Source organism: Mustelus asterias, chromosome 20, assembly GCF_964213995.1.
Source record: "Mustelus asterias chromosome 20, sMusAst1.hap1.1, whole genome shotgun sequence".
NCBI classification, from domain to species: domain Eukaryota; kingdom Metazoa; phylum Chordata; class Chondrichthyes; order Carcharhiniformes; family Triakidae; genus Mustelus; species Mustelus asterias.
Window position 1 is genome coordinate 48,789,047 of NC_135820.1, and position 11,326 is coordinate 48,800,372.

Genomic DNA, 11,326 nt, shown 5'->3' on the forward strand with positions numbered 1-11,326 from the left:
TCTCTTCACTATATACTACATCCTGGACACGGAACTTAGTTGTGACCAACTTCTGCCTGGAGTTATGACTGAGTTTCAACTCAACAGGAAACTTTTCAATCTCAACAGGCTGAGAGTCAAGACTAAGGTGACCCTCGAGCATATCCACGACTAAACAATATGCCAATGGCTGTGCAGTTGTGGTGCTCACTGCAAACGATACCTGGATCCTACCCACTGCAAGGCATTCCCTATGGGGAACTAGGTCCCACCAGCAAAGGTATCAGTCAGGGAAGGGAAGACACCAGGCATGGAACCTGATTGGCCCTGTGGGTCCCTCTTAGAACAGGAAGTGACACCCTTGGAAGGCTGGAGAGTCGCAAACCTCATGGAGGGAGTGAGAATGAGACAGCTGCAAGGAGCAGGAGCAGAGAGAGGTTCGGGACTGATCAGTCACAACAAGGACCACAAGAAAGGGCAGCCCAAAGACATCAAATGTGTGGTACTCTTGATGTTGGTGTACGTAGCGCAGGTCTGGACCATACCCCCAACCTGCGCCGCCGCAGTTACCAGAGCCATCTTCCAATTCATCTGGAGATCCAAGATGGAACATGTCCGGATGGACACCATGCACAAAGCTCTGGAGAAGGAAGAAAAAATTGTACCCAATGCTGTCCTCATCCTGATGGCCACCTTTGTGTGTGGCTGCATGAAGCTGTGCGTAGATCCTCGGTGCACAAACACTAAGTGCCACTACTTACTGAGGTTCTACTTCTCCCAGTATTGCAAAGGATGGCATGTTGCCACAGAAGGCTCCAAGTAAGACCGTACCATATCACCTGTCCCTCATGATGAAATTCATTAAGGAAAACATCTTTGACACAAGGCTATCAAGCAGTGGTCTGCGCATAATGTCATCGGGTCCCTGAGGGGAAAAGGAGATGGTGGATCATGTCAGATGGTTCCCTGAGCAGACTGTCAGAGTCATTTGGCAGAATGCCTTATTACCAGAACTTTCAAACAAGCACCAAGATCTAGCTTGGCTGGTGGTGAGTAGGACACACCCCGTCAGATTCTTTATGCACACCTGAAGTCTCAGTGACACCACATGCTGCCCTTGAAGCGACTGCGGGGGGTGGGGGGGGGGGGGGGGGGGGGCGGAATGAGACAATCACACAATTCCTTGTGGAATGTGCCTTTGCAAAGAAGGTCCAGAGAGAGTTGCAGTGGTATTTGTCCAGGTTCATCCTCAACAGCTCTGTGATGCAGGATTTTGCTCTATGGGCTGTTCCCAGCGACACCCACTTGGACAAACATCAACTGCTTCTCATGGGTTAGCAACTCAGTGAAAGACGCTCTTTGGTCCGCCCGAACCTGTTGATATTCCTGTGCAAAGAATTGTCTTCGACCGAGTGTTGCAGACTGGCACATTCCAAGTTCCAGCACTACGTGCTCAGGGACCCACTCAAGCTTGGGGCAGCCGTCGCAAAGGCACAATGGGGAAAGGACACTGTGTAAGGCCTTTCAGCTAATGTAGATCAAGGGGCTAGTAACTGGGTAAAACACCTCCGACTGTGTATAATCTCTAACTGTGAGTAACTATTAAAGAACCATAAAGTGCAATTTGATCAATGTACATAGTTTTATAAAGAACTTTGGACTTATATTGAAATATATGTAATGTTCTTAAGCAAAACACAGCATACATTTTGATCTCAGGGAAAATGTAAATATGATCACATATTATTGTTGTAATGATTTGAAATGATTTGGTAATGTTCTATATGAATAAAATAGATTTTTAATTTAAAAAAACTTACCTGGCAGGGGAGAGTCAACAATCAAGCAGGTGATGAAGCAAGTTTATTGCATTTGGGGTGTGCTGCGCCAGTGATCGTGGTTTGCCTAAGCTAGGGTAGAGTAAAGGATCAGGGTAGCCAATGAGGTTAAACCGAGGCTTTACATGATGCAATTTTTCAAAGCCGTCTCACCTTTTTGGCTAAGATGAAGCATTAAGTCGAGCCCAGGACGGGGTGTAATGCCTCATCCTGTCAGCTTGGATCTTATTTGATTGAGTCCAGGATGGGATGCAATATTTTGTCTTGTCAGCTTGGATCTGATTTGTCCCTCATGCGGGGACCATGATTGGATTAAATTTGAAATGGCTTTTTTGATTAGAAACGAAATACAGAAATGTACCAATAAAAATAAATCAACTCGGCCTCTTGGCTAAGATCAAGCGTGAGATCAGACCCCAGATGGGGGGCAATGCCTTATCTTGTCAGCTTGGATCTTGTTTGGTTCCTGTGTGGATTCCTTGAAATGGATTCAATTGGAATTTGAATTTGTTTTTTGGAGAAGCAAGGAATGGATTTAGATTTGCCCGGCCAACTCTAAGCATTGGCGTAGTAACTTTAAGGATGGAGTAAAAAAAAATTAATAATCAATCAATCACATATTATATTCCTTATTTATTTATCTAATGATTACAATTAACAGATTACTGTCATGTATGAATTTTCTTTTTCAACCAGAATATCCTTGCGTCTTTCTTTTGGTGACTGCAGAATTGTATACTTTAATCTTATTATGTTTATCACAAGAACTCCCATTAATAGCTAAAAAAAATGCACAACACGTATAATGAGCTCATTTGACAGAATGATGTAACACCAGGAACATCATAGGGCATTTGTCTTCTGAAATTAATTCAGTTTCATTTCCTCCTCCATAGAAATACAAGGTGTTAATTGTTTTAGATGTACCCAACATCAGTGCTAATTTTGCGACAATGTAAACAAGATACTAATTAAGACAGTATCTCCCTGTTAAAAGAAAATCACATCTTGGAATATGTATCCACTGCTCCAATTCTGAAAATGCTATCTCTGCAATCTATGTGAATTCCTGTCTGTGTGTGCAGATTATTTTTTCTGCATTTTTGGAAACTTCCACACCATACAAGTGTGATGGTTGTGCAGCTTTGATGTGACTGTGTGTGGAAGTGAGACTTGTCATTAAATGCACTTCATCACAAACTGTCATTTTTAAATATGCAGTTACCTCATCCTAATGCAGCTACTGTTTACTGATGGATGCATCAAAGAGGGACTTGAGCATATTGTACAGAAAATGGATGGCCTTCATGGATTAGATCATCTGGGAGGGTTTTTTTTTTAACAGTTTTGAGCTCTGAGAAAAAAAAGTGGTAAGAGACTTCAAGGTTTTATGAAGGTTTGCAGAAGCCTAATTTTCCTTTGAACATTTGGTGTTCCATACTGCATAACCTTCTGTTATCTGTCTCATGTATTATATTACATTATATTACAATACTCGTGATGTGCACTCACTGACATTACCACGCCAGACAGCTTTGATATGATTAAATCAACAGCAAGAAATGATCACTATAAATGTACAAACTATTAATGGGGCAGCATGGTAGCATAGTAGTTAGCACTGCTGCCTCACAGCGTCAGGAACCCGGGTTCAATTCCAGCCTTGGGTCACTGTGTGGAGTTTGTACATTCTCCCCGGGTCTGTGTGGATTTCCTCCAGGTGCTCCAGTTTCCTCCCACAATCCAAAGATGTGCAGGTTAGATGGATTGGCCATGTTAAATTGCCACATAATATCCAAAGATGTGTAGGTTGGGGGGGATTAGCTATGGAAAATGTGTAGGGTTACAGGGATAGGGCGGGGGAGAGAGCCTGGGCAGATACTTGATCAGAGAGTCGGTGCAGACTTGATGTGCCGAATGACCTCATCTGCCCTGTAGAGATTCTATGGTTCTATGTATACATGAATAAACTGATGAACTGCAGAAGAAATTAAGGGATAAGTTGAGTGAGCTTTTTCAACACTCTTCAATTCTGAACAATGGGGACGATTCTCCCATGCCGCTACGCTAATTTTTTAGCGCAGTGGGCTGGGAGGATCGCCCGGGGGGGGGGGGGTGATTCACAGGAATCCCACGAATGTTCGTGCTTCGCCAACGTCGCCCAGTGCCGGATTTCCGGCGGTGTCTGCTCCGCACTGGAAATTGGCGGGGAGGCAGAGTTAACATTTAAATGATATGTAACTTATCATTTAAATGCTGTTAATGGGCCTGGGACTAAATTCTCTGGGTCCACCTCTCCCACTATTACACGAGCTCCCCACTTTCGGGGAACTAGTGACCCAATCCCATTGGAGGGATGAGGGGCAATCGGGGCCCCCAGGATGGGGGGGATGCCCCCTGTCTTGGGCACCCTGGCAGTGCCAGCCTGTGCCCCGAGGCACTGCGCAAGGGGCAAAGTGCCTGTGCCCAGGAGGCATCTTGGCACTGCCCATCAGGCATGGGGCTGTGCCAAGGGGGCAGTCCCTATTGGAGGTGTGGCCTGGGGGGGCCAGATGGGGGCGGGTGGTGAGGGTGGAGGGTCCTGCTGCCACTCTGCATTGGGATCAATGGGGGCAGGAGGGAGGCCAGCGATCAGGGTGGGTCTGGGTGGGTGTCTTCTGGGGAGGGTGGGTTGGGGGGCAGCACTGCAGGGTATCACAGTGGTCAGCAATCGAGCTGGCCAGCAAGCGGGAGGCTGACAGTCGGGGCCACCGCACATGCACAAAGGTCCACTGGTTTCAGCCTTCTGGGTGGGTATAGGCCCCACCCCCTGAAATTTAATGATGATCATGTTGGTGGCCTCTGCATTACACAAAGTGTGTAATGAGATTTTAATCTGAACTCCCACTGAAAAAAAAACAATCGTGATTTACATCAATTTTCCCGCGAATTCAACACCGAGAATGTTTTTTTGAGAATTCCGCCCAATCTGTCCTTAATCTTCAAAATGCATTATTTTGAAAATCTTCATAAGAGTTGATACCATTACTACTTATTATGGAATATCTGTGGAAGGAACCTCCCAAATTAGTACCTTTCACTCTTTGCTGTTATACATATTCTAAACCCACGATACATCAAGGGATTCATTGGAGAAAATCCAAATGATAGTGTGTCATTTGAATTATCTTTAGCTTAGACTGGATCAGAATCTCAATCTAGAACTTTACATTTGAACTTCAGTTCAATCATTTTAATGCCTTTAATATTTTAGGAATTTTGTAATCGATTAATATCTAGAGCTGTCCAAATCCTGCAAGTGAACTATCCAAATGAGTAATTCAATGCTGGATTAGCAAATCACCAACTCCAGTATTCATCCCTATCCACATACCAGGGCAAATCATCCTCCCTCAGCCTGATATATACGTGGTCCCATGGGCCTGTGATTACATGATGACCTCCATTTGTGGATGGAACAAGAACCTAAGCTATGTTGCTGACCAGGATAATTAGGTAGCATTGGGTAATACATCTTACTTTCCTTATAACCCAGGGTTAACAGACCATTAGGTACGATGCATCGAGAAAAATACCTCGAAATAGTAAGAGGTTCTGAGCATAGCTCATGCTTAAAGTAATCGCAGGCTGATAACAATCCTGTATCTAAATCAATGACTCCCCTTCCCATCTACTTATTTCAATGTAAAAATAATGCATGATGAGAACCATGTCATAGGGAAGATACTTTACATGCTTTCCTTCTACAGATTGCATGTTCTATCAGAACTCTGATATCCTGTATAATTGAAAATTTAACAGTGAAGATGAAATGGAGTTAAAGTGACAGATGAAACAAAAATATCCTCCTCATTACATGATGAAGCAGGATTATTGGAAGTGCGCCCACTCAATAACTTAACAGCTGAGAATCATGAACCCTTTAGCAAATTACATAGTTTGGGATTGCACATGCACATGATTATTGTATCGCCCATCCATGCGTACATCTGTGTATTAATTGATGTTATTTTCTTTGTGTACATTAGGTGGCATAACATCAAGACATTGCCAGAGACAAAGCAACAATAACAAATATCTTACTGATAATGGTTGGGAGTACAGAAATACAGAAAATGGCAGACGGGCACAAGATTCCTCTCTTCCGCCCTTGATGCAATTCTATTTAGCGCTTGAAGTATGTTTAAGAGAATGAATTTAAAGACCAGTTAAAACTTGTTTCTAATTCACCAAGACACAATAGGCTTTTACACATAATGTAGATAGGAACATCACCCAGCAGTCATGTTTCAACAGTTGAAAGCAGTTCAGAATGAAATATATTGGGTTGCATTAAGTGTTTTTTGCATTAAGGAGCGATAAGAGATATTTTGTGACCTCATGCTAATGTTTGAATGAAGATTGTTGTCAACAATGACTAAGAAAATACTTCACTGTGTTTACAAGTGGGCTTTTACAACTGTAATGAAACAATAAACATCATTGTATTTTCTGGATGGCAATCAGGAGTCTACATTATAGTGATTTATGCCAAGTAACAATCCTAATAGTGAAGTTTAGCACCTTGAACACGTTGCAAAATACAGATTCTACAAAAACAGAACATGATGGGAAACCTAAGCAGCTCAAGCGGCATTTGTGGAGAGAATAGAAATATTTTTCTTTCATCTAGAGACTCAGTTTTAATGAAATTGCTTGACCCACTAAGTGTTTCCACCAATTCCAGTTTTGTTGCAATGCATTAAATTTTGCAGTTCCTATACGAACCTGCAGAGCAAAAAACAGTGTAGAATTTTAAGAAAATTAACAATATTTTCTTGTCAATAATGTCTTGAGATTTTAAAAATATATATATTGAAGACAAAGCTTGAGTGAATTATTGTACATTTGAAGCCAGTGAGGATATTGTTTTCATGCTATAGAATCTTAGAGACATTAATAGCCATTTAGCCCATTGGATTTGCTAGAACAGTGGGATAAAGTTTTCACATTGGGCACAAATACTTCTTACATTTCTCCAAATATATATGAGTAAATAACTGGAAATGTAAAAAAAACCTTTAGACCTGATATGAAAACATAGACATAGAAGATAGGAGCAGGAGGAGGCCATTTGGCCCTTCGAGCCTGCTCCACCATTCATTACAATCATGGCTGATCATCCAACTCAATAGCCTAATCCTGCTTTCTTCCCTTCAAAGATAACCTTTGATCCCAATCGTCCCAACTTTAATCCCATTCGCTCCAAAGCACAGCACATTTTGAAAGCTGAAAATGTTTTCATAAGTGGGGCTTTAATTTAAATTTTCTTCTGATGCTCTGTTCTTCCTATGAATAAAAATGTATATCTGAACTTAGTAGTAAATTTGGGTCAATTGGATCTCTCATATAGAGGAGCATGATGCACTGAAAATAGAGAGAGTCATAGAATCCCTATGCAGAAAGAGACCATTCGGCCCATTGAGTCTGCACTAACTCTCCAAAAGAGCATCTTAGCCAGGCCCAACCGCCCACCACCAACCGTCCCCCCACCCCACTCCCCCCTCATCCTTATAGCCCCATGCATTTATCATGGCTAATCCACCTAACCTACACATTTTTGGACACTAAGGGGCAAGGTCAATCTACTTAGTCTGCACATCTTTGGACGGTTGGTGGAAACCGGACCATGCAGAAGAAACCCATGCAGACATGGGGAGAGTGTGCAAACACCACACATTCACCCAACGCCGAATTGGATCTGGGTCCATAGCACTGTGAGATAAAGTGCTCACCACTATGCCACCATTTAGTAAGAATGTATATCAGACCTTGTTTATGGTCATACAAAACTAACATCAAAGTAAAAAGCTATATTGTGATCTCAAATTATCACTCCAATAAACATTTTAAAATAATTCATTTTGTGTGGATTGTATTTCCTATAACATTGTATTTGTATTAATTTGAAACTAATTGCAAATTGCACTCTGTTAGTATAATTGCCCCTATGTGCTATAGTCCTTTGAGAGATCAGATGCAATAGACTTTAAACACCAGTGGCACAGGAGACAACTGATATAGCATTGCCCAAACGCTGGTAATTTACAGGGTTGTGATGGGAAGCTCAAGCATCTGCTAAAAAGGCATTTACACTTTCTGGCACATGGAAAGGTTTAGTGCACATTGTTGCCAACACACATGAAAGGATCAGACTTATAACAATACACAAAGATTTCAGGCTGTTAGATTTCGTCTAATGCTTGTCAAATGGATTAAGTTTTATCATGAATTCATGTAGCAAATCAATAATTCTTGATTGAAATGCTAATATGCATTTGATGGAATAAGCATGCATAAAAAATAAAATTAAACAAAGGGAAGAAAAAAAATGAATCAAATTGTTGGCCAAAGATATGAATTTTTAAGGAATTACCTGAGTGTAAGACAAATAACCTAGGCACATTCACATTAACCCTTGAGTACAGAATACCATTTATAGATCGGCACCACTGAATATCATGGAGTAAAAATTGTAAGGTAAAAAATTATGTGCAGCCCTTAGCTATAAACCTTAATGGTGCTTCTTATTTTTGATGAAATGACAGTTTACAAGCCAGATACTGCAAAACTTAATAGTTACTGCATAGCCATGTTTTCTGCTGTGCATTGACAAGTCTTAAACCATGCAGTGCAGTCAACAGTATCTTACGAGACCTTATAAAAATCAAGTAATTATTTGAATATGTTTGTTTAAGATAGAATTTCATAAATGAAGAAAATTATTGGCTGACTCAACCAACATTATTTCAAAAATCTAATCCACTACTGCACAAAAGAATAAACAGATAAAATAAATATGATGCCTAGCTGAAAATATGAAACATTCATTAAACCACCAGGCACTTTATTATGGGAACCCTACCCCCCCAACCCCCCCCTTCTCGTGTTGCAGCACAGACTGCAGTACAAGTGATTTGACACTCATAGACACTGCCTCAGCTTGGTGCAGGTCTCAGCTGTGACGACACAGCCTGCAAATCTGTTCAGACACTGCAGATACCGCAAACCTTCTTTGTCATTAATGACAACAAACTAACTGTTCCTTTACAATAATTAGTCTTTATAGGTTTATTTCTTCACACCATTCTGCAAGTTTATGCCGTGTCCTATAAATATGTTGACTTCCATAATATTAACTCAAATTAAAATAAATGCTTCACATAAATGCCTCGAAGCCTATCATTATTTTCATGCCTCGGGAATGCTAAAAAACAGGTCCATGATTTGTCTAAAATTGATCAAATGAATGAAATATTTAAAAATCATTTTCCTTTTCCTTTATCAATTGACTAGCATAGAACGATAACGATAAATATTACATTTTAAGTATTTCAGCATTTTAAATTGTTTATTAGCTTCACTTCTTCCAACGCAGTATATATATTCTTCATCTCAAAAAATTATTTTCCACAATTTTATTTCTACCAATTTTACACACACGAAATTTAATTTTGCTATGTGATAATTAGTAATGTATTTTGACTGTAGTTCATTGTTCTATGTGTCAAGTGAGGAAACATTTGCAAATAAATATAATTTGGCCTTCATTTTGGGTGCGTGCTTTGTGTGGCAAATTATATTGTTTCCAAAGACTTAGTCTAACTACTGGGGGTCCAACAATATAAGGTTGCTACATGCTTTCTAGAGTATCTAATGCATGAGATCTGATTAATGCAAAGTATCTTGCAAAATGTGCACACATTAGACACCTGAGAATTTCCTCAGAGATTTTGTACATCAGATGATAGGTTCTATGCAAGATCCCCATTACACAACCTGATTTTCTTGAGAGTTTACTAATCAATAGTGTCCCTGAGTGGCTATTCTGTTATAATGCCCTCTGATAAATGGCCTCATGATGTAGTTGGACTTGTTGCTACCTACCCAGAATGCCATTCTCTCAGTAATGAACCTAATGTTCTTTAAAATCACCTCTCTAAACAAGAGTTTGCTTGGTGCAACTGAGACCTAAGTGGTTGCAAAGGCCTAATGCAACCACAAATTATAATTATTTATATTGTACTGGAGATAGACTTCATTCATGGAAGAATTAAGGCCGGCCCATCTCTTAGCAACACTGCAAAAACACCATTGTTTCAGATTTCCTCAGCAGACAGTCTGCTCCTCTCATAGCTGTTATTTATTAGCACCACCAAGCATCTTAAGAAGCCCTGGCCAGAGACAAATTATCTTTGTCTAGCAGTTTCCATAGCTATTAATTCTCTCCAACATCGATCAATAATGCAGGTCCAATGGCTCTGAGATTTAGCTTCTTTGGGTAAATGGTCTCAGCAAAATAAATAGCAAATAGTTCCTTACAAAATAATTTTGCTCATTCAAAGCTTCCTTATTTTAAATGGAAGTTCAAGTTTCTCATATCTGAAGGGAATACGCAGAAATCCAACAAGAGACCAGGCAAAGCGGTAGATTTCAATTCAGGCATCATTTCCTGGTAAATATGAGCTTGAGAAAAATGAAGGGCTGTTGATTACAGTTTTTCTCATTTAAAGATTTAACTGACCTAGTTTCAGTAATGTTCCATGGCCTATTTCCATTGCAAATTGCTAACTATATACATTTCTAGCTCCCACGGGGCTTGCTGTCAATGTTATTTCTGATCAATTTATTCGAAAGGCAATTTCCTCCCATGCACTGCCCCAGGCTGTATAGACACACTGTACCTTCAGAATTTACCATCCACCCAGGAAAGTAATATGGCTGCTGGGTGGAACCTTCTGCATTAAGTCATATTCCCTTCACACAGCTTTTAGAATACTGAAAATCATTGCTGAAGAACATTGCCCTTCTGCTTTCCATTGTCTTAAACAATACAGCCATGGCTTATTAGCAGCCATGTACCTTTCTATACAATTATAACATGTACTTACATTGAAATTAAAATATCAGGTTTTTAAATAATTGCTTAAAGCAACCAACAGAACTGAAATTCAGCAGATGTATTTCACTCTGCATTCAGGTCTGCTCTAGACAAATGAAATGCTGAAAGAATTTGCAGCAACACTGCATTGTGTCCCGCTCAAAAATAAAATCAACACAATCTTTTTATAAAGCAACATATATATTTGTTAAAAAAAAATCTTCACGTACCGGCTACAGTGCTGGACATGGTGGCGCAGGATGTAGAGGCTCAAGCAGCAGGAATGAGATGGGTCTATGCTGCAGTGGTGTGGAGACAGATGTCTGAATAAGGCACTGACTCAATGGTGTGTAAACTGCAGAAAGAGAAGAGGAGAGGTAACCTGTTAGGAACAGTAAATCTGAATGGCTCTGATAGTCCTTTGATGTCACTGCTGCACTGCCTCTTTTTCGACACAATGAATATTAATTTGCTAAATGATCCAAAAACTTCCAATCTTAAAATGCATTTTTTTTAGTGTTTGAATTAGGTAGTATATCTCAAAACTCCCCTACCAATTGCACATTCCGAGTAATAGCTTTGTTAGCCT

At 40.3% G+C, this 11,326-nt stretch overlaps 1 protein-coding gene across 1 annotated transcript in view; it reads right to left on the bottom strand.

Annotated features, from left to right (window-relative positions):
• Positions 1–11,089, bottom strand: part of LOC144508297 (stathmin-3-like) — a 62,000-nt gene extending 50,911 nt beyond the window's left edge. The window contains exon 1 of the mRNA XM_078236115.1: positions 10,968–11,089. Within this exon, the coding sequence (XP_078092241.1) occupies positions 10,968–10,986 (19 nt within the window). The 5' untranslated portion in view covers positions 10,987–11,089. The remainder of the gene's footprint in view (positions 1–10,967) is intronic.
• Positions 11,090–11,326: the final 237 nt, after the last annotated feature.